Source organism: Penicillium subrubescens (assembly GCF_028828155.1).
Source record: "Penicillium subrubescens strain IBT 31985 chromosome Unknown utg000010l_segment0_segment0, whole genome shotgun sequence".
NCBI lineage: Eukaryota > Fungi > Ascomycota > Eurotiomycetes > Eurotiales > Aspergillaceae > Penicillium > Penicillium subrubescens.
Genome location: NW_026643160.1, coordinates 149,213 through 172,499, shown reverse-complemented (window position 1 = coordinate 172,499; position 23,287 = coordinate 149,213). Strand labels below are relative to the sequence as shown.

The 23,287-nt window shown below is 48.1% G+C and overlaps 6 protein-coding genes across 6 annotated transcripts; 4 read left to right on the top strand and 2 right to left on the bottom strand.

Annotated features, from left to right (window-relative positions):
* Positions 1-8,081: 8,081 nt before the first annotated feature.
* Positions 8,082-9,251, top strand: N7473_011266 (uncharacterized protein; the record flags this gene model as incomplete). The annotated part of the gene is made up of 1 exon (XM_057157205.1): positions 8,082-9,251. One exon carries the CDS (start codon positions 8,082-8,084, stop codon positions 9,249-9,251), a length of 1,170 nt encoding a protein of 389 aa, XP_057003055.1.
* A 1,532-nt stretch (positions 9,252-10,783) lies between these two features.
* N7473_011265 (uncharacterized protein) lies at positions 10,784-12,529 on the top strand (the record flags this gene model as incomplete). Its single annotated transcript, XM_057157204.1, has 1 exon — positions 10,784-12,529. One exon carries the CDS (start codon positions 10,784-10,786, stop codon positions 12,527-12,529), a length of 1,746 nt encoding a protein of 581 aa, XP_057003054.1.
* Positions 12,530-13,823: 1,294 nt separating this feature from the next.
* Positions 13,824-14,898, top strand: N7473_011264 (sulfurtransferase). Its single transcript, XM_057157203.1, has 2 exons — positions 13,824-14,067; positions 14,122-14,898. Exons 1-2 carry the CDS (start codon positions 13,910-13,912, stop codon positions 14,858-14,860), a joined length of 897 nt encoding a protein of 298 aa, XP_057003053.1. The 5' UTR covers positions 13,824-13,909; the 3' UTR covers positions 14,861-14,898.
* Positions 14,899-15,199: 301 nt separating this feature from the next.
* N7473_011263 (MBL fold metallo-hydrolase) lies at positions 15,200-16,087 on the bottom strand (the record flags this gene model as incomplete). The annotated part of the gene is made up of 1 exon (XM_057157202.1): positions 15,200-16,087. One exon carries the CDS (start codon positions 16,085-16,087, stop codon positions 15,200-15,202), a length of 888 nt encoding a protein of 295 aa, XP_057003052.1.
* An 849-nt stretch (positions 16,088-16,936) lies between these two features.
* On the bottom strand, positions 16,937-19,510 carry N7473_011262 (coronin). The gene is made up of 9 exons (XM_057157201.1): positions 19,402-19,510; positions 19,312-19,340; positions 19,194-19,253; positions 18,975-19,117; positions 18,868-18,916; positions 18,714-18,817; positions 18,183-18,644; positions 17,415-18,129; positions 16,937-17,349 (listed from the first exon to the last, which is right to left on the bottom strand). Exons 1-9 carry the CDS (start codon positions 19,433-19,435, stop codon positions 17,179-17,181), a joined length of 1,767 nt encoding a protein of 588 aa, XP_057003051.1. The 5' UTR covers positions 19,436-19,510; the 3' UTR covers positions 16,937-17,178.
* Positions 19,511-20,042: 532 nt separating this feature from the next.
* Positions 20,043-23,019, top strand: N7473_011261 (putative kinesin family protein (KlpA); the record flags this gene model as incomplete). The annotated part of the gene is made up of 6 exons (XM_057157200.1): positions 20,043-20,060; positions 20,116-20,251; positions 20,315-20,647; positions 21,032-21,163; positions 21,217-22,778; positions 22,843-23,019. The coding sequence occupies 6 exons, from the start codon at positions 20,043-20,045 to the stop codon at positions 23,017-23,019; spliced, it is 2,358 nt and encodes a 785-aa protein (XP_057003050.1).
* Positions 23,020-23,287: the final 268 nt, after the last annotated feature.

Here is a 23,287-nt window from a genome sequence, read left to right as displayed (position 1 = left end):
AGCCATCAGCGCATGCAACTCGTTTCCTGCCCGATGAGAATGAACTCTTGATTGAACTGAAGGAAAAGCGAAGTCTCCCGTGGAATCGGATCATGAAGCACTTTCCATGGAGTTTTCTTACGTGTGTTGTAATATTACGTAGTTAGTTAGTTAGCTGGTACTGTAACTTACTAAGCCGATTTTACTGCTCCCTCGTTTTAAATCAGCCGGCTCAATGAATGATCTGCGCTAAGGTCTTAGCGGTGGGGCTGGAAGAGACAATGTGAGTGTGTACTGGTTAAGCCAATTTCGAGAATGACTGTATAATCAAACAGAAGAAAAGATTATAAGGGGCGGGCGGTGAAACTGTGATCGAGCCTTCTTCAAACGGATATTAGCATTTGAATCGCCAAAATAGAAAAGCGGGGGGTTGCGAGTTGATTGGCTACTCAGCGTCCATTTTTCTACCTGGCAAAATAAAGCTCCGTACGGAGTACAGTCCCTATCACCGCAGGAGCCCCTAGGTCTCCGGCCAGAAATATCCCAACCTACTTCACGAACACTACTATAAGGTTCTAAATCCAGTATACATTACTCACAGCGTGATTTGAAGTCCAAAATTGACCCTTTACGCGTTTTAATCTTAATTCTAGAGCAAGCTAGGTCTATCAATTGTAACGCTATTACCGTTAAGACTAAAAAGCGAACAAGCAAAACTCCGTATTTACAGTACCACAAAAAATATATCAATGTGTCACGCCAGCCTTCGTTACGGCTTGTAATATCGCCTTCGAAGTAAGCTAATCGATCTTGTAGGGAAGTATTTTTCGATTTCTTTCCACTTCATTCCCCTTTCTTCCCTTAGCTTAATCACAAGTTCGTCGTCTCTTAACAAAATTCGAGCTAACCTTCTCTGTCGAGGTGATTTTTTGCGTTTATGTTCTTTGAGAGTACTCCTCATAGGAACAGCTAATTCTCTATTCTTCTGATTACCGCTTACCGTCGCTAATAGCTCTTCCTGCGATGAATCGGTCGCTGTTGTTTAGATAACTTGCACCTGAAAGGCAAGACCGCCTATAGAGACATTAAGTTCTCCGTTATATCGCAAAGGGAACTCAAGGGTTATAACAGTCTTTAGCAGCTGTTGGTTCATTTTATATAGTAGTTGCTTAGTTAAGTCCGATAGTATTAAACGGTAGAGGAAAGGGCAAGAGATGAGAACGGTCTACTTATACCGTAAACAACATTAACACGGATAAGCGACGATACTAAGAATAACCTCCCTATTTCTTAGAACTTCAAATTAGACTCTACCTTGCTAGGGTGTCTCTCGCTGTGTTTTTAGCAGTGTCAACGTCGGCGTCGCGTAGCCTTAGGGGTAGTAACCCCTTCCACTCCGTTCCTCCGTTTCAGAGTATCAACTAACTAACCTACTGTATCTAAAAGCTATATTCCTTCCTTAGAGAGAGGTACCCGAGATAGAAGTTAGGTATATTCACCAGGACGATAACTTATCTTTGTCTCCCTTAGAATCGGCCAGCGGAACATTATTATTCCTCAGGCACCTATTTACTAGTCAACCCCAAAATCGTCCGGGGACATCTCTCCCGAAAGACTTCATTGCAAGGTTAGACCATAGTTCCTCTTTATCCAAGTCTATAGTTATCTCAATTGACTTTCCTAAGCTAAGCTATTGAGCCTTCCTAGGTATTTCCCTATAATTTTACACTACAGTTGTAAAGATAAACTCTATAAGTCAGGATAGAGGCCTGTCAATCAGGTAGGAGAAAGGGACCAAGTCAATTGTTCAGAAAGGTCAAAGACTGTTTCTTGAGGATCGTAAAACCTCTTCAACATGGGTCAATTTATATACAGTCTCATTGCTCAAACAGGAAGGAGATGTATCCTTGGTAGGGAAATGGGAGCGGGGTGAAACACGAGGCTTGTGTAACCTCTGTTAAGGGTGTTCCCTGCAGGAGTTCGTACACGTACTGATGACGAAGCCCCAGCGAGCCTCCACAGAAAGCCTGCCGGCTTATCAGGTCCGGGAAGCCTGAGGCACCAACACTTGGGAATAACCTCATGCCAGGGTATATCATAACATGTGCAATCTATTGATGTCAATCGTTGAAGATCGTCGTCACGTGTACGTTCCGTCGCATTCTGTCAAGTTCGATAGCTCTTGGGGGCTTATGCACCCACTTATGTTGACACATAATTTAAGATCAAATATAAGAAAGATTACTAAAAACTCTTCGGGGTATATTGTCTGTACTAGACTGCGGCATGGTTTTGGTTGCGGTCTTAGGTTGAAGACCAAAACCAAAAACCTGCGGTTGCGGTTAGCAAGGTGAAAACCGCAACCAAACCCGCAAATTTGCGGTTAACCAAAACCACAGTGCGGTTAACCAATGGTTAACCGTAAATGCATAATTTTCGAAGATCCTCCCTATTCTAGTAGTCTCGTGATCTTTATGCAGCTATCTAATAATGCATTTCTACACCATGTTTTGGTTCTTACAGGCAGCTTATGTTAATACTATTGATTATCTTTGGAAAGTTTTTGAAATCGAATTGTATTCAAGTCTGACTAGGTATATTAAATGAGTATTAGTGTTAGATTTATCCAGAATGCTAAGTGGGTAGTGGTATATGTGTGGTTATGGATGGATACTTTTGAGACTGCGTAAATATATCCTGACACCTCTGAGGGAGTTGTTCTGTATTCTGAGTAAACTGACATTTGAATATCGATTTCTCCTAATTTACCTCCAATGATAATTCATCCTAGATATAATATAGAGTTCGCTAAAATTTAGTTTTTAATGATTTTTAATTGAATATAACTCTATAGAAAATAGAAGTAAATAATGAGTTTTAATAATAAGTTAAAGTAGCATATAGTTAGTTTGCGGTTAGTTTGCGGTCTTTGCGGTTGCCTTGCGGTTTTTTAGCGGTTATCCATTGGTTAACCAAGAGAAAACCACACCAATGGATAGTAGGATCCAATTAGCTTGCAGGATTAACTAGCAAACTATAATTGCTTTTGATATCTGTTAATTCCCCCGGTCGCAACTCATTCCCTCTCATCCCAAAGTGAACCCCTAGTAAGTTTTCCTTCTCCTCTCTACTAGACCCCTACTGCTAAGGCCTTTCCTTATTATGGCTTATTCCCAAGTATCTAGTTTTACCGATCAGTTTTCTGAGGCTGACTTTCTACAGTCAGACGATCTACCTGCCCTTAGCAATACCTGCCGAACGGCCACTTCGGTTGCGCTATTGGATCCTCGCCAGTATTCTCAACAGCTAGCACTATCCTCGTTAAAACGCGTTGGCCCTCGGTTCCACCAGATCTGGATACTGTACGATACAGATCCTAAGATGGAGCAATCTCGTTTACAATTTACGGAATGGTGGCTACAGACCGAGTTTGGAGTAAAGGAGGATACTAGAGCTTCGATCGGCTGGGATAATAAGAAAAGATCAAATGTTTGGGATGAATTCGACCAAGTTGCAAACGAAAAGACTGGCGAGCTAAGGATTATATGCAAGCGCTGCTATACTACCCTTACTTATCCCCAGTTACGCCGCGGGGGAACAAGCCTAATGAATACGCATCTTAAAAGTACTACTTGCAAGCCTGGGCTGCAAAGACGAGGGATTGATCAGCTACTACTCTAATCGGTTAGTTTGAATATCATCCTAATCATCTACTACTATTTACTAAAACTCTTCTCATTCAGCCCCAGACTCGATCGCTACAGTCATTCTCTGAAGATCTTCTTATCCATCATCTTCTCCAGCTCATCACTATTGCCCGACTCCTATTCCGTATACTTAAGCGTCCTGAGTTCCAACAACTTTGTGATATTATTCAACTAGCTCCTTCTAAGATTAAATTACCCTCTGCTCGGTCTATTCGTCGTCGGCTAGACCTAGAGATTCAACAAGGACAAAGGAGCGTGCTCGATAATTTACTACAGGGAAGCAGACTCTCAATTGCATTAGACTGCTGGATATCACCCTTTTCCTAAGCATTTATGGCAATTACTGGCTATTTCGTTGATAATGACTGGGAGTATCGTGAGGTCCTTCTTGGATTTGAGCCACTACATGGTTCACATACTGGAAGCAATTTAAGTTCCGTCGTTCTCAACATTCTTGAGGAACACCAGATCACTGATCGGATATTGTCAATCACGACAGATAATGCAACGAATAACAATACCATGATCAATAGCATCCAACAAGAGATCAAGGTACAAGGAATTGGTGACACAGGGATCTTTCGGATTCCATGTCTCGCCTATGTGATTCAGCTGAGTCTTAATCAATTACTGGGTAAAATAAAGGCAGTACCTATTAATGATGAGACTGAGATTGAGTGGTCGGATGAGCGTGCATACTCAACATATCCTAAGCGCACAAACAGAGAGATAGTTGATACTCTGAACAAGGTAACTCTTCCTTCATCTCTTTTACAACAAGATCACTAACCTCTCACTCTATGTGTAGATTCGGAACCTTGCTATCTTTATCAATGGAAGCCCACAGCGCCGCGAAGCCTTTTTAGGCCTTCAGACCGAAGAGCCTTATCTACTCCCTATTCAGGATGTCCGTACACGATGGAATTCTACCTTTCTAATGCTCGGCCGTACAAAGCGACTACAGGAGAACTTCAAACGATACTGTCAAACCTATAGATACCCCCAATTCCAACTTGACAAAGAGGAGTGGCGCCAGGTCGACTACCTACTTTGTATCACTTAGCCGTTCTTCAAATTCACTACCGCTCTTTCAAAGTCAAAGGATATCACTATTCATCTCATCTTTAGCATCTACAATAAGCTCTTCAGTCACCTTGAGGCCTCTGAAGAGCAGCTTCGCCGGAAGAAGATTCCCTGGAAGCAAACTATGCTTCAAGCACTTCAAGCAGCAAGGGAAAAGCTCTCAGAGTACTATAAGATGACTGACTATGAGTGCTACGGTGATATTTACGCAATTGCAACAATCCTGGCACCTTCGAAGAAGCTTCGCTTCTTTAAAACTAAGGATTGGCAAGGTGATGTTGACTACGCTAGACGATATCGTGGTCGATTGGAAGAGGAATTCTACCGTTATAAGAGACGGCCTTCAGATAATAATAGCCCGCTATCACCTAGGGCTTTGACTGGTTCACTTAATACTGTGGATGAGATTGAGATACTTTGTGACTCCTAGAATACTCTCCAACCGGAAGAGCCCCAAGGGAACAATGATGACGAGCTTGATCGCTATCTTGCTAAAGGTGAGCCCCTACCTTTCTACAAAGAAACTTCGAGTAATTAAAACTAATAAGCTAGGACTGATATCTCAACATCCTCGTATGTTCTGGAAGGAGCACTAACAAGAGTTTCCAATTCTTGCAGCCCTTGCACGGGACATCCTCTCGATTCCTGCTAGTGGTGCTGGTGTAGAGCGTCTGTTTAATTGCGCGCGTGATATCTGTTATTATCGACGTGGGCAATTAAAACAGGAGACAGTCAAAGCGCTGATGCTTTATATGTGTGCAACAAAATTCGAGGTTGAACAGAAGGAGATTAATTTCACTAAACAGCTTATTTCAGTTGGAGAGTTAGCTCTTCTTGAACAGGAGAGAGGCTCACTACCACCTCTCCCTTCTCTAGATCCTATCAGTGATAGTGAGGAGGCCGAAGATGAAGATATAGTAACTAAGATCCCCTCTCAGCCACTACAGCCTCAGGCTCGGGGTGAAAATACTAGAACTAAAAGGCCTCGGAGTAGAAGCACTCAATCCCAGGAGAATGAAGTCATACCTGAACCGGCTGATCTGGAGAATACACAACGACCTAGTCGAGTACGGAAGAAGACTAGGATGCCAGAAGGATTTGAAATTGGAACCCCATGAGTGTATAAAAAAATCAAAGGAGTGCACTATTATATTAAATGAATTATTTACAAAAGAAAGGTTGATTTTGGTAAGATACTCTATACTGACTAGATACTAGAAAAATACCGAAAAGACTGCATAAAAAATCATCTGACCAAAAGGTCACGAGGCTTAGCCTGTTTGCTATGTTTATCTAACCATTGGTTAACCAAAACCGCATTGCGGTCTTGAGTTGAAGACCGCAACCAAACCGCAAAAATTTGCGGTCTTGATCCGAAGACCAAATCCAAATGGGTTTGGATATGGTTGCGGTTAACCATGGTCTTTGCGGTTAGTGCCGCAGTCTAGTCTGTACGCACTCAGAAAACAAGAAGACTAGCAGAGGACGTAAGACAGGTCAAGAGGAGAGTTTAAATATAACTCGAATTCCACTTTTGCTGTTATAATAATATTACAGTCTCTTTTGTTGACAGCAGAAGCCCGCGAGGTAGATTCCACTAAGAGTAGATAATCTTGACTAGATCCTGCAATCTACGCTATTGCATCTAAGGACGTGAGGACTTACCAGTTTCACACCCTACAATAACGAGTAACAATTTACTAAAAAAGTTATCCGCTACCCTCGCAGATAGTCCTTTCGATATATACCCTTATTTATCAACTGTTATTAGTACGTTCTTAATTCCGTGGATAAATTAGTTTCGTTTCCGGTCTTAGTCTATAGTTAGCTGTATAATGTAGCATCGGCCGAGGTTAGGGGCGTATACAGTATTTTCGCTATTGCCTAAATGCCTAGGCGAGGCTTTCGAGGATTTATCTACTAGGTATAGACGAACCGGAGAGACCAACGATATCGAAGGTATACTAGCACATTGCAGATACGAAGGAGGGTAGCGGGCGCAGAGACCAGCGAGGCGCACTATAGATAGCTTCCTAGCATAGAGGAAATTCATACTCTTAGGCAAGAAGTAGGAAGCTCGACGTAAATCATACAACTGTGGCTACGGGCTGGATTATCCTCCCAGTAGTTCTGCTCCCCGGCGACTGATTCATTCTACTAGGGGAAATATACTGAGCGTCAGATCGAGCGGTAACTCCGGTAAAATGAAAGGGGCAGTGCGTCGGGCTGAAAGCCAAGGCGCAATAGTCGGTGGGGGCCGGAATGGAAGAAAAGGGGCGGCGATGGGTGCAAGATAGAGGAGTTGAAGGGAGGAGAGAGAGGGAACAAGAGGTCGAGAGGGCAGGCTTGTCTTTTATGTTGGAGCAACGGAGGGAGAGGTTACATGACAGTGTATTGGGGCGCTAGGCCGGGAACGGCAAAACTAACTACACCCAGTAAATCCCAGGTCCCAATATTACAGTGACACTAGCCGAACCACGTGCCAAGAGGCACCGAGACCGAATTAGACTGCATAAGTGGGATTTACTAATGAGCCAATCCGATCGACTATATTAGTCGTCATCATTCAAAGTATTTTGAGATTGCTTATTCCCCTGGATATCCCTGGAACTGGTGGTAGAGATATCTGGTTCGACATGCCTCCCTCTCGGAGATCTGATGATTGTCATAGTCGACCTTCGCTTATAGCTAGGCGAGGCTACTCGCACGACAACTTGTGCTTTCCAGGTTGTGAATCACAGGTACATCGAGTAAAGCCTTTTATTAAAGATACATAAAGATTCTATGGTAGGAACCCCTAGTATGGATGTTTTAAGAATCGTTTTATCTGTCACGACTTTGAACGACAGACCATAAAAAAACCTGAGCTATCAAGAAAGTCGATCCAAAAGACGTCTAGGAAGGTCTTTCCAAAAGAGAAAGTTACAAGATTTACATCCGCTCTAGGAAGTAAGACCACTTCTCTAATCTGGGTGTTAAGGATCCAGGTGTACTTTAGGCGGTATCGTGTGCCCCGTCGTGCGCAAGTACAAATTGTCGTACGATTAGCCTAAGCCAAAATCAACTGCCAATTCTGGCTGGTGTGTTGATCTTTAGCTATCTAACAGTTTTGACGAGCCTAATTCATCAAGTTATCCTCCATGTCATTATTGTCTAACAAGTCAAGTGCTAATAATAATAGGGTACCAGACGGGTCTTATCCTGCGAAGGCCAAGAGTTCCAATTGGTTTCCAATCGGCCCTCAACTCTCCCGCTTTCTCCGCAACCGCTCACACAGACACCCCTCTTGCTGATTTTCATCTCCGAGTCACTATGGATCCTTTCTCAATATTCCCACCCGAGGTAATACTGTCCATCCTTGAGTTTTGTACCGACTTTGCCAGCTTAGATGGCTTACTCAGAACGTCCGCCCGAGCCGATCAAGTGTTCGGCAAATACTACAAGACCATCACTGAGCGGGTCATGAAGAATTGCCTGATCCTTTCCCATGGGCTACAGTACGAATTTCGCATGATCATACTGCTCGAATTAGAGAAAACTTCATTTACTCTCTCGAGCCTCCCAGTGGTACTAGATAGCATTAACACACCATCTGATGTGCCGCTTTCTGTCCCTGCTGACCATTCGTTGCGAGCCGTGCGAAAAGCCGTTAGTATAGCGGGAAATATCTGTTACGCTGCTTCGGCTTGTCTTCATGTTATGATGGATCGTCTTATGGCTGCAGAGCCCCGCCGTGTGGTTGGCTCTCCTAGTGCTGTTGAATGGATAGAGGGAAGTTTATCCGAGGTTCAAAGCGAACCCATCCGGATCAGATACCATCCTCCTTCCTGGGCTGAAACATATCGAACACATCGCATTCTATGGGCGCTTGCGATATTCAGTTGCGTTTTGCACGCGGCAAACACGCGATGGGACTGGTCTCTGGAGGACAAAGACTCTTTCATCGAGCGATATACCCGAGTGGGACTGACATGGCGTCCCGAGCAACTCAAAACGATCGCAGAATGCTTGTGCATTCTTAATCCTAGCGAGGCAATAGCCCTAGATCACCGTTTCCCTTTTATGGTGACCATTCCTTCGTTCCTACACTCACCCGCTCGTTTGATCATACCCAACCCCCCTGAAAGGAATCAAGCCGTGGATAAAGATTGGGAAAAGATTTATCGACTCGCCGGAAGACAAAATGGCGCTATAGGCACGTATCGCCAACTTCTACGCGTTCATTGGCCTCCGAGACCTCCTCTGCAATCTGGGGATTTACGAGTCTTTCGACGCCTTGGGATCCCGATATGGGATGACTGGCGACTACATCTAATTGGGTTGATTGACCGGCCAAGTGATAGCAATTGTCTGGACAGTTCTGTCTTTGATTATCTGCCGAAGGAACTCGCGAGCTGGTCTACTGCTTGCGCACTTTTCACATGGTGGGACCTAGCAAAAAAGGGGGACCTTGACGAGAAGATTGTCGCTGCGCATTCATAATGCACTCATTTCAGCTTCACATTTTGCTCAAATCATTATTGATGATGAGGTGACAGAGAGGCATGATCGGCGATTATGGAGCCCAAAGAAGATTCTGAAACTGGGACAGGAGTAGAACTAAACCAGAAAAGTATGGTGGCCATGTGGCTGGCTACCAGGTTTAACGATGTACATACCATCCTTAGTAACGATCAAGTTCTTTTTTCTCTGGTGAACAACGCACGATGTGTATGAGAATAGAATTGGACACTCACCTGTACAACCCGTGGACCTCAGCATAATCTGATAAAGAAATTCTTGTCTAGGAAGCTCCAAATTAGTAATGTCTAGTATCAGGTAGTTCTTTTTAATCGCTCTTCGACATTGCGAACATCTTGGTCGCATCATATCACACTATTCAAAAGTATAAGATACGTGAAATACTCTGCAGGAATGTCGCTAGGGCTCAAGGCCTACCTTACGTCTTTTGGTGCGGCATGGCTAGCAGGCCTTCGACGGGGTAGCAGGGTTTCCTCTTATGGTTGTATGGAAGGATTGAAGATCCGCGTTAGGGGGTTACTTTATAGTTAAGGGATTTCTTCAGAAACTAAAGTGGCAAACAATTCGACATAACATTTAGGAAATAGAAATGTGTATCTTCCCAGCTACCTATTATATCCATACACTTAATGTAGAATTATTCTAATCATTATCCTTATTCCTGAAAAAAGAAAAAAAAAAAAGAAGACCCCCTCGAAACACCGGGCCGCGACTGCGTCAAACACCGACTCCGCCCATAGAGCGAAATATATCAATTACGCGAGGCATTAATACCACTCAGGTCCGAACCCACTCCCCCTGCCGGAGGGGCACGATAACATGGTGATTTACCACTAGGTTACCGCGGTGGTCCTGTTGAAATTTGGAAGGTGGAAATCCTACTTAGCCTCCCATGGCAAACAAATGGCGTCAACCGTGTTATTTTCTTTTCAGCGAAGCATTCTATTCGAAGAGCCTGAGGGTGTGATGCTATTACAAATCACTAAATGCTGAGCATCTAGCTATTGTATATATCATGAAAGCCTACAATTCATGCCATGGTCTTCGTGTCTTATATTACTACAGTAGGTAATCATGTCAACCTAAGTTATAAAGAGTAAGTGGGTCGCCGAGAAGGACCCCATATCGCCGCATGATTCGGGGATCTCCAGTATCCCGTTGACCGCTTAGGAGACCGCCCTCCCCTTATAGTACAGTACCGTAGTTGGATGGAATCGATTCCAGGATTCTGTCGGTCTTTCTGCCTGCAAAATCAGGCATCGAGTTGGTGGCCGCTATCAACCCCGATACCCTGCATAGCTTAGAGCGCCACCAGTGATTAAGTGGTCCCCGATGACGACGCTTCTTTTTCCGTTATACTTCTCAAATTCCAGCTTCTCAAAATACATCTGTTGATTTAACCTCTGCGTTGTTAACGTGAGATCTACGTCTATCTCTGACTCAATCCATTGACCATTGATCGCTCCGACCCCCCAATTCAAGGGTCTGGCGTCATGCGGACTCCACCATCTCCCTCCACTTTCACCTCTACTAAATCACGCCCCTCGTCACTCGCCTGTGTCGAATGTCGCAAACATCACATCAAGTGTGACGCCCGCAGGCCGACCTGCTCGCGATGCGCGGCCGCTCAGATCAATTGCATCTTCCTCCCATCTCGTCGAGGCGGTAGACGGAGGAAGATCTCGCCCGCAATGCCTGTCGCGAAGCTCGTCGCAAGCGCAAAGAGTCAATTCCCTACAGCAAACCTATTGGGCGATCAGGCACGAAACGGAGGTACTATTCCCCATCTCCCGGGCGCAGATAATGCAGAGACACTGGCAGTTCAAGATAATACACCCGAATCCATCGTACCGGAAGCTCGGCTGGTGCGCCTTTATTACGAGAACTTTCATGCCGCACATCCCATCCTCGTCCCGGCACCGCTGTTTGAGAGGTGGGAATACCCCCGGTATCTGCAGCAGGTGGTCAAGTTTATCGGCAGCCACTACTCCGTAATCCTCGATAATGATACCTTGCAAGAATCGACATGGCTCATGCTCAACGGCACGGCGGAACGAACACCTCATATGTCGCAGGCGCTGCTATTATACTCAATTATCATGCGCGCCCGCAATGAGACTTCCCAAGCCGAGTCATCCTTGACGCAAGCAGTCGACATTGCGCTGGAGCTGGGGATGCACCGAGAGGAGTTTGTGATTACAGCCGCGCCAGGGAGAGACCACGAGGCGGAAAGCTTGCGGCGTACATGGTGGAGCCTGTTCATCTGGGAGATTTACGGAGGAACATTACGTGAGAAGATGCATCTCAGATGCAGTGATGCTTACTCCGATGTTCAACTGCCCTGCGAAGAGTCAACTTACTCCTCTCTCGAGACGATACCACCGCCCCAGTCCCTCGCTGCCTTCAGATCGCGAGTCTACACTGAGGATGAGAATACAAGTTACTTCTCCTCATTCGCCTATTGCATTGAAGCGGCTCGTATTCTAGCCCGGGTCGTCATCCTCAACGGCCTACCCGAGACACATCACGATCACTTGCAAGCCGTGGCAAACACGATCGTGAGTTGGAGCCACCACCTTCCACCTGAGAAGATTGAGATCGTGGATATGTACGGGACCATCGATGAGATGCTATTCCAGGCTCATTGCACAATACAATACGCGGCCATGCTTCTCCATTTGCCACGCAGTAATATCCGGCCCCGATTCCCGGACTCGATGTTTTCCATCTGTCCTGTAACGCCATTCCGTCTCTCCCCTTCCCTGACACGCCATGTCCACGATGTCAAAACCATGGAAGCTTCCAAGAATTTCTCCAATCTACTTGCCGTCCGCTCGGATGCCCGGGGGTATAGTCCTACGATCGTTTTTATCGCGACATTATGCGGCCTAGTTCAGCTGGCAGCCACCGAGATCCATGGACCAGTATGTGCGGATCATCATCAAAATCGAATCGTTCTCGTTCTCGGCTGTCTCAAGTTGTTGCGGGCAAAGTGGTCTTTAGCACAAACGGCTCATGCTCATTTGAGGAGTGCAGCTGCGCAAGTGGTGACTTCTTCGTCGGAATACTCGCCGTTTGAGAGGAAACCTACCCAGCCACAGGGTGATCCTCGAGCTAGTGCGAGTCTCGATGAGACTGCCATGTACCTCCCCATGGATGATGATTCCATCAATGATCAGTTTTCCTCCAGGCTTCTCTCGGAGTTTATTGATCCAACTTGCGGCGTGTCGTTTCTGTGATCTTGGGTCTTATCTGGACAGGACGGGAATTTTGCTTGATCATTGCATTGCGTAAAGGCGGTTTTGAGCTCATGATTTTGGAAGCTAGAGATATCTCCATGTATTAATATTAATCTGCGTCGCAAAATAGAAACGGAGCTAAAATATAACTCCACGGGGCTTGATGGATAGAATGAGTGACCTCAAGTCATCATTGAACCTTGACTAGTTATAATTGAAATCAAAATAATAACCCTAGACAATTGCGCAGATTCACTCCGCTGTCTTCCGCCGCAACATCCTCGACCGTCTATTTCCGTTTTACTGCCTCGACCAAAGCCCCATTTCAGCCCACAGCAGGACCGCCACACCAAGACCGTCAATCAAGGGAGAGCATATACCGGTATGAATCAAAAAGACATCCTTCGCTGGATATCCCGGCTTGAATCGTTCCCCGGCAACCCTGCCAAAGTCACGCAGAAGAGCGCGGACCATACCGCAGGAAACCCCCCAAAAAAAACACAGGGTGGGAGAGCGCGACATAGCAGAAGGTGTTCCTGTTTACCCCGACTCGACGCTGATGGGGAACAGTGTACAAGGAGGATTATCGTCTCGGTCGCGAACAATCGTCTCCGTCCACATCGCCGCCCTCATTCACACAATCAGGGCAGTCACAAATCTCAAGTCCAGTCTCACCTACGAAGCAAACGGCACTTATGGAATCATACCCCGACGGTATCGAGACAAAGGGTTTCACAAACTCGAAAGATGATTTGCCGCCTGACCTTTCGAGGTTCCTACGGCCGCTTGAACACTGTAACAAAGGACTTAGCGTTATACCCATTATTCTTCGCAACAAAATCAACAAGCTCGGTGGCTGTGACATCCCTGCCCACATGTATGGTGGTTCTGATCTACCTGGACCGATGGTGTTGCCCTCTGACTGCACTCGCTTTGTTCGGGATGCTGCGGCATGCGTGGCTAATAAGCCGTCTGAGGCAGCATAGTATATTATGGTCTATATTCCCCTTCTAAGGCTATCTATCTGTGGTCAGAGCAGTCAATTGGGTCGACTAAAGACATCGTGGATGTGTACAAGGTGGTGTGGGCATGGAAGTATCTGGTCCGATGGATTGCCACGGTGTATTGGCCTTGGTATCAGAAGAATGCATTACAGACTTAATTTCTACTCTTGCTCTTGTTCGATGTATGTAAATCTCATCGTGGCGCGGCGACCAAGTGGGTCCCCTTTCATGAGGTCCGTTAAACGGCGATTCGCGGGCCCACAAATAATCGCCGAATTCTTTGGGCTCCGGGGAACTGTACTTTTGATGTATTGATCACCGATCTCGCCCAGAGTAGTCTGCTTAGATACACGATCAACATATCCCCGAAATCACCATGGGTTCATCCACCCCGTTCTCGTCGCTCTTCATCTCGCCAGCGGAATTGCACGATGCCTTGTCGGATACTTCAAGTGCTGTTCGGGTGATTCCCCTTATTGCGGGGAGAAACTCGTCACTGCAATCCTTTGAATCACAACATATACCAGGTTCTGTGTAGGTACACCAACCTCTAATCAAGTGATGATTTCATCCTAACGTTCTGATCAGATTCCTCAATATGGATATAATCAGAGACACCAACTCCCGGTATCCAATGATGCTACCCACGCCATCCCAATTTGCGAGCTACATGACAGAACTCCAAATCACACCCAATGATGTCCTAGTCATCTATGACCCAATGGAGCCAGGATTCTACTCATCGCCACGAGTTGCATGGATGTGTCAGCATTTCGGGCACAAGGCCGTTCACGTCTTGAATACTTTTCCCCGTTATGTCGAAGAGCGGTTCCCCGTTGCTACAGGCAAGGTATCAATGCCTACAAACACCACGACAGAAGCGACATATCCGGAACAAACTGTGTCCATCGCGAGGAATGTCATTTCCTTCGAAGAATTGCGCGATATCATCGCCGAGCCCGCTCAAGCACAAAAATACCAAATCATCGACTCGAGACCCAGCGCCCGCTTCTCCGGTCCCCCCGATACAGAGCCCTCGGCTCTGCCGGTGGGCCATATCCCGTCCGCTATCAATGTACCTTTCTCTTCTCTGTTGGGATCGGATAAGAAGGTGTTATCGCCGGCTGAGCTTACGGAGCTTTTTAATCGAGCTGGTGTGAGAGCGGATGTGCCGACTGTGTTGTATTGCAATACGGGTGTTACTGCGGCGGGATTGGATTTGGCATTGAGTGCGAGTGGGTTGAATATTAGCACGAGGCTTTATGATGGGAGTTGGAGTGAGTGGAGCAAAAGGGCTGATAAGGAGGGTATGATGGTCAATGAGTAATACTTTTGAGGGAATGTACATAGAGTCTTGATTCGAAGATTGTTTTTGGCTTGGAGTTTGAAGACATGGATCTTTTTACGCTGTCTTTTTTTCGAATTTAAACGAGTTGAGTTATTTTAAGAACTTTGGGCAAGCTTAGTATAGTTCTATAATGGTGTCCATAATATCCATTTAGGCAAATGTTCCGATCCATGGTAGATCTCAGGGAAAATATTGGATAGAGAAATAGATAACGTGGGAAACTTCCACTTCGCATGCATTGATCAACAAATTCTATAGGTAACAGTCCTAGACTCGGCCAACTAAATTCTCGACTCAAAGTGCTGCCCCTGCAACTCATCAAAACTCAGAGATATGAAAAGGCACCTGAAGAAACGTCCTCTGCGTTCCATCCGGACTCGCCGGTAACCGACCCCCTCGAATATTAACCTGCAACGCCGGATGCAAAAGTCGCGGCTCATTCAAACTCGAATCACGTTTCCGTCGCCAGTCGACAAACTCCTCTTCACTAGTCCCTTGCTTCACATGTTTGTTGCCTTCCAGTTGATCTGCCACCGTTACGAAGGGGAGTGGCTCACGGCCTGAATCAGTGGGAGGATAATCGTGTCCCGTATACAGCTTGTAGTGAGGTGGCAGAATTAGTAATATCTGCATGGAGTTGTACAGGGCATTTGCGTCCCCGTTGGGAAAATCACATCGGGCACTGCCGACGTCGGGGTTGAAGATGGAATCGCCTGTGAAGACGTTGCTGCCGATTTTGTACCCACTGTGATCGGGTGTGTGCCCGGGTAAATGAAGGACTTGAGCGGTGATATCGCCCACGCTGAATGTCTCATCATCGTCAAAAAGGTAGTCAAAGGCTTGGTCTAATTCCGCTCTTGGGACTCCGTATCTGGCAGCGAATGTCTCCTGGACCTGTCGGATGCGCCGGCCCGTGCTGATGGGGGCTTTGGGTTGCTTTGTGGCGAGCAATTGTTGTTGGAGGTAGAATGAAGCCGTAAGGTGGTCTGCATGGGCGTGTGTTTCGAGGTGTCGTACGATGGTGTAATTGTTGGCTTCTACCACGGCTAGGAGCTCGTCGGCGGAGGTGGTTTCGATCTTGCATTCGGATAGATTCAGGTTGAGAACCGGGTCGATGATGACTGCTTGGCGAGTATTCGGGCAGGCTACAATATACTGCCATGTTCCGGTATCTTTTTCGAAGATTGGATGTACAATTGGCTCCATGTTGGGATGTGGGTGGCAAGTATAGCTCAGGATAAGACTATTGCGTGAAGAAGAGATACATCTGTGTTTTCTAAGTCAAGGGCACAACGCTGGGTTTTATACCGGAGTACCAGGTATTCAAGGAGATATGGTGTAGAATCATATGGCGATCCAGTCCCCTGATCGCCAATCAATCCCGGGGCACCGCCCCGGAAATGTGGAAATGTGCATGTTGAGCTCGCCATCGGGCTGCAACCTCCTAATGTCAGTCAACCTTAATTCGGATTGTGGGGACCAAAGTCTGGCCGACAGCCCGAGTCCAATGCAGAATGGTCCCCGTAGTGCCCGGCTGCATCGCCGATCCAAGTGTAAGTAGGTAGAAGAAGACGGACTCTGGTGGATGGCTCGAGCGACCACATACAGTAGTTACGAATAATGCAGTTGCTGATGAAGACTTGATTCCTTCAACATCAGTTAGGGAGCTGGACAGTCTCTGTGGTCTAGACCTCACTAGCACGTGACCCTAAGTCCTGGCAAATAGCCATAGTGGTCACGTGAACCTCCAACAAGGTAGAGAGTAAGTACCAGCAAGATGTTGGCATTCTTTGTGGCCTAATGGATTGCAGGTTAGATGCTCAACAAGATTTATCCTCCAAGATATGTTTCATGGAAAATCCAAGTCAATGGAACAGATTCCTTGTAAACGATCCTTAGCTGAAACCCACCGGTACTCACATATATATCTTGCCAACCGAACGGGTGCCTGTATATCTCCTTGGCTTCCTCCTGTCTTCGACCAACCAGTGCACCGTGTCTACACACCGGGGTATCCATGGAATTACACAAGATAAAAGAAAATCTTACAAAAAGCTCGACAAGATCTGCTTTTGGCAACCGATGTATTGACAAATCCGCTAAAAAAACAAGACTACCTATCCACAGGCCGTAGCGTATCCATCCTTGTCATCTCCACCGAGACACTGAGCATGTACACATGCATGTATGTTTAGGTATCGACGCCCAAACCTATCTTCACTATGTCCAAGCACCAAATGGACATTAGAACCTCCCCATTCGCACATATTTAGTCACATCTCACAGTTTTACCTGCTTCAGTTCAGCTTGCTCTTCAGAGCTTCAACCTCGGATGTCAGCTTCTGGATATGCGAGGCCTGGTCGGCAATGATCTTGGTTTGCTGAGCGATCAGGTTCTTAATCTCTTCGATTTCCTTGTGGCTGGCTGGGGCGGTGGACTCGCTCACAGGCGAGGAAGCGGTGGCAGTCTACGGACGGGCAATTAATATTTGGCCTGGGAAAAGAGAAAATTTGAGGCAGAATGATCACTTACAGCAACAGGAGATTGCGGCTTGACCTCGGGCTCAGGCTCCTTTGGTTGCAGCGGGCTGCTGACTCGTGGAGAAGCAGACTCAGCAACAGGCGAGCGAGCAGGGCGCTCGATGGGCTTGGGGACCTCCTCAAAGCTGGAGTCATCATCCGCAGGCTCCTCAACTTCCTCATCGTCGGCGAACTTGTTGACCATGGCGGCCATTGAGGCACCCTGCTCCTTAATGGACGGAGCAGGACGAGCGACGGGGGCCGGCTCAGGCGCAGGCTCTGGAGCAGCCTTGGGGGCAACCTTGGGAACAACGGGCTCGGGCTGAGCGGGCTTAGGAGTAGGGGCATCAATAGTACCGGTGGGCTTTTCCTGGACACCAGAAACTTCCTTCAGGCCCTCACCATCGAAGAGGCTGGCCATGGAAATCTTAGGAGGAATGGCCTCCTTGCCTGCAAACCACTCGGAGGGGCTCATGGCGGGAGTAAGACCGAATGTGGGCGGGTAGATATCATCCTGGAAGTTCTCCGACCGACGAGGGACGATGAAAGAGACGGGCTCGATGTAACCGTCGTTGACGGTCTTGAAGGCGCGAGTCACCTCGTTCTCGTGCATGTTGACACCGCGCTTGGGCATGAATGCGACACCACGCTGGGGGTCGGCGGATTTGTACTCGGAAAGGAACTCGAACTTATCGTTTTCCAATTCGAAGTAACGAATGTTTCCGTCGCTACAGGAAACCGTCAGCAACTGAAGGAGGAAGTATAGCAGTAAAACACTCACCCTCGTCCAGCCAGGTAAAGACAGCTGGTACCGTCATCCCAGAAGGGCATGCAGACACCAGAGATCGAGTCCAGGGTCTTGAAACCATTGATCGGTTCCCGGACGGCGCGAATATCCCAGAGAGCCAGCTGGCGATCACTCATCTTTGAGAAACCGGTGGTCGCGATCCGGTCGCGCTCGCCCAGCCAGACAGTACGACTGTTCTTGGCTCCCGAGTGGCCATTGGTCTCATGCGCGGGCCGTTCCTGACGGACATCCCAGATGCGCAGCTTCTTGTCGCGGGAAGTTGTCACCAGCAGAGAGCCATTGGCGCTCCACGCCTGGGACTGAACAATGTCACCAACATCCAGCGTGAGCTTCGCCGCACCAGCCTCAATATCCCAAATCTTCACCGTGTAGTCTCCCGAAGCCGTTGCCAGCACGTTTTCCGCCGCGGGGTTGAAGAGCACGTGGCCGACCTTCCTGCAGGGGGTAAAACAAAGGTATTAGTAGTGCGCCGCAATGTCGCAAAGTTGGGCGGGGATTTCGTACTTCGGGTGACCGGCGAGCTTTCCAACGGGAACAATGTCTTGAATGTCGTCCGCATCGGCATCAGGACGGACAGTGAAGTTCTCCGGAACCCGCCAGAGGAAGACCTGGTACTTGGTCAGCTGCAGTTCCCCGCGATCGTCATGAGAAAATATACCTTTCCGTCGTCGGAACCAGAGGCAATCAAATCATCGTCGAAAGGGTTCCTGTTGAGTGGAACAAGTCAGTTTTATGAGTTCAATACACCGAATGCATATCCCTCACCAGTCGGTGTCGAGAACCACTGCGGTATGGCCACGGAACAGAGGGATGCGCTCTGGCAGCTTGCCTCGTTCCTCGAGAGGAACAACGGCGAAAGCACCACCACCACCAGCTTCCCAATTGACGGCAAGATGCTTCGGGTTAACCTATTTCGTAATCTGTCAGATCGAGGAGTGTTGCGGCGAAAGGTCAGGGGGGTGGCATGGGATGAGAGCGACGCACCTTGATCAGGTTGGTGTCCCACGCATTTCGCGAGATTCGAAGGTTGTCATAGCATTGCTCCTGGAAAGGGTGTTAGTATTGTGGTCGTGCCCGAGAAGGAACGGGGTTTCAGGAGTACCTTTCTCGTCGAACGCCCGAAGACGTGGCCTTGCCAGTTTCGCAACGGTCAGCGGGGACGCTATTAGGATGCAGATCACAGTATACTTACGATACTTCGAGGAACGCACAAACCGGCCAGACATGATCGATGCCGAGGACCGCAAGAGACCGAAAAGGATTACAAAGAACTAGGGAGTGAAGGTGAAAGAGAAGACCCAGCCAATTTGCCCGCGAACAACCAGGGAATGCGGGAACTGGGGCCTTTGGGGTGTTTCGAGCGGGCCGAGTGGAGTCCGCGCTGCAACTGGGATGCTTCAAATGGCTGCCACCTACAACAATGGGATGTCGTCACTTTTGGACACTTTTTCAAAAATTGGATAATTGCGAAAAGATGAATTGAAATTGACTCGATTCAGAGGTTTGTTTGACTTACCCCACGGACAACGCACCATATTTGTTTTGATCGCAATTGGCTCACGTGTGGTATCGGAGGCTGTATCACGTGACCTAACCGCTTATGAACTAGTCCCAAATTGGCAACGCCAGATCAGCTGACTCAGCGTTTGTTTACCCGTCGTCTCTCCAGAAACCGGAGCTTCGATACTCTCCGCTGGCATGCTCACCTTTTGCACCTTCACCTTGGACCGCCATATCGTCAATTGAACAGCAGAGACCGTGGCTGGACGAGAGTTCTCCCTTCTCGCCCGGATATTATACTCGCCGGTGACCTGGCGAGCTACTACCCACACGATGGACGAGGAGAACATGGTAAACAACCCCGCCCAGATCTCGTCGCAGCTCTGTTTACTGACTCCCGTTGGAGATGCAGCCTCGAGCGTCGACTCGGTCGCGCATCCCCCAAGCTGGCCTTCGAGAGATGAATTCTGCGACAACGAATGCTCGGTCTGGCATGTCTGGTATCCTACCGCCAGGAACCATTGCGAACAAAGCCATTTCCCGTACAAGCCCTTCTTGCGCTTCCCGAGGCCAAAACTGCGCGATACGCTGACATTGCTATATAGCGACTCGAACGAAGCCACCCAGCGTTGCCGAAACGAAAAGACAGCCGCCTCTGACACGCTCAATGGTCGGCGCACCCCACGCGCGCACTCGCGGCAACTCCTACGCATCCTCCACGACGTCGCGAACCGGTTCGACCACCACCCGACCGAATAACGGTACCTTCTCGAACACCATGGGGTACGGTGCGCGCCCTGCATCCGCTATGTCTCGCCCGCAGACATCCCTCGGTACTCGCAAACTCAACGGTTCCTCGATGTCCATGTCGCGCCCCGCTACTTCGTTAGATCTCCACCCGGATGATAACACAGGAAGTGTACTCGGAAAACGCAAGGGTATGCCACCATCTATCTTCTCCTCCACTCGCAGTATTTCCTGCCCCAATGGATCCCTGAATTTGCCACTGCGTACCTCCCACTCCGAAGGGTCTCGTTCAGTGTCAACCTCTGGCCTGGAAAGTAACCTCTCAAGGCTCGAGGTTCAAAGGATGCATCCCCCACCCATTGATCATGCACTACCTACCCAAAGGAATCCAAGTGATGCTGATCACAAGGACTCTACACCGGCGAGACCTGGCCAGCGGTCCAAAGTTCCCATTCTTACCCCATCCAAGCCCACCCGACCGTCCTCCGTGTCCCCTCACAGAAAGTCCAAAAGGGCTCCCACTTCATCGTTTCTTTCCAAGAAATCCATAGTAACCAATTTTAACCATCTTCTAGATTCTGAATGGGACCAAGAGATGAAGGAGAAGACGATGGAGGAAATCATGGCCCGTGTCTTCTCGCGCGTCAACCAGTCTGGGCAGGAAAGCCAAGGCCTGAAAGAGGCTGTGGAGGTATACAAAGCTAGGAGTGAGTGGACCTGATATTGCCAGTGCCGTTTTCTTTCTAACGAAAAGCTTTAGTCCACGAGCTTGAGGCTTCCCGTGACGGACTCAACGAAACTAACATGAAGCTGCGGGTCGAAATGGAATCACTGAACCAGCAACTAAGCGCAGCAGAGGACGCACTGAAAGAAGCCCTGCGAGATCAGGAAATCGCCATGGACGACTTGGACCGACGCCAACGAATAGAATTGGAAACGATCAGACAACAGGGCAAAAACGACGTCGAAGCGTTGAATACTCGTCACCAGGATGAAATTCGCAGCCTGAAACGGAAATTCGAAAGCGAACTCGCGGATGAAAAAGCCGTGCGAATCCGAGAACTAGGCCAACTCACATCGCAATCGGCAATGGACATTCAAAAATCCGAAATTGAATTAGTCAACAAGACTCGTGAACTCAACGATGCACTGGCTCAGATCCAGGGCATGAAGGCCGAATTGGAACGCGAACGAAAGATGACCTACGACCTTCGACATAACTTGGACACTGTCAGCACCAACAGTGTTACTCTGGAGTCGACCATCCGCGCCTTGAAGGCCCGTATCGAATTCTTGGAGGGCGGGCGAGAAGAACAATCCCAAGCCTTTGAGCAATGTAACCAGAGAATGATGGACGCGCTCGCCGAGACCGAGGCGACGAAAGAAAAACTGCGCAGGGAAGAGACGCTGCGCCGAAAACTCCACAATCAAGTGCAGGAGCTCAAAGGCAACATTCGTGTCTTCTGCCGTGTCCGACCACCACTCAGTGAACCCTCCTCTGCCATTGCTCTGATGCAGTATCCCGACGAGTTGGAAGACGCCAAGGAGATTAACATCTTGGGCCCCGAGGAGAAGAGCAGCCTAGGCACAGTCTCTCGCAAAAACAACAATTTCGCCTTTGATCGGGTGTTTGGTCCCTCGGCGCAAAACAATGAGGTCTTTGATGAGATCAGCCAATTGGTGCAGAGTGCATTGGATGGTTACAATGTGTGCATCTTCTGTTACGGCCAGACAGGTAGTGGTAAGACCCATACCATGTCCTCACAGGACGGTATGATTCCTCTCGCTGTGCACCAAATCTACGAGACAGCTCAAAGTCTGGAGGAGAAGGGTTGGCGATACACGATGGAGGGTAACTTTGTCGAGGTCTACAACGAGAACTTGAACGACCTGCTCGGCAATCCCGATGAACTTGACAAGAAGAAGCATGAAATCCGCCATGACATGCAGCGTGGCAAGACCATTATCACGGATATCAATACTGTCCGACTGGATTCACCGGAGATGGTTGAGTCGATTCTCAAGAGTGCGGCTGCCAACCGTTCAGTCGCTGCTACCAAGGCTAATGAGCGCTCCTCGCGGTCTCACTCCGTGTTCATTCTGAAGCTGATCGGCGACAACCACATCACTGGGGAGCGCAGTGAAGGCACCCTCAACCTGGTCGACTTGGCCGGAAGCGAGCGCCTAAGCCACAGTGGTGCAACGGGAGAGCGCCTGAAGGAAACTCAAAATATCAACCGCAGTCTCAGCTCACTAGGTGATGTGATTGCCGCTCTTGGCCAGGGCAAAGATGGTGGACACATCCCATACCGCAATAGCAAGGTTTGTTTCATCTTAATCTGACAATTTGCCATATCAATACTTGTGAATGCTAACTCGTGTCTAGCTGACTTACCTCCTCCAATTCTCCCTGGGTGGTAACTCCAAGACGCTCATGTTCGTCATGGTCAGCCCATTGAAGGCGCACCTTTCCGAGACCTTGACGAGCTTGAAGTTCGCCACGAAGGTGCACAACACCCACATCGGTACCGCCAAGCGCCAGGCGCGTGTTCGCGACTCTTGAATATCATGATACCTCTTCTTTCCGTCTTTGCATATACCTGTTTGCGAGTTTCAATCTTTCCTGGAGGCAGAGGTCTTTAATGATCCCGTCCTCTGTCTGCCTCGGTGTTTGGGTTTCTTTTTTTTATTGTTTTTCTCTTGTTGGAGGTTACAGGGTCTGGGGATGTGAGGCTCAGCCCTACTTTGGCGTGTCATTTACTTTTCTTTTTTTGTATGGACATCATGAATCTGATTATTCAATGCACAGTAACAGTTTTGATAACAATGAT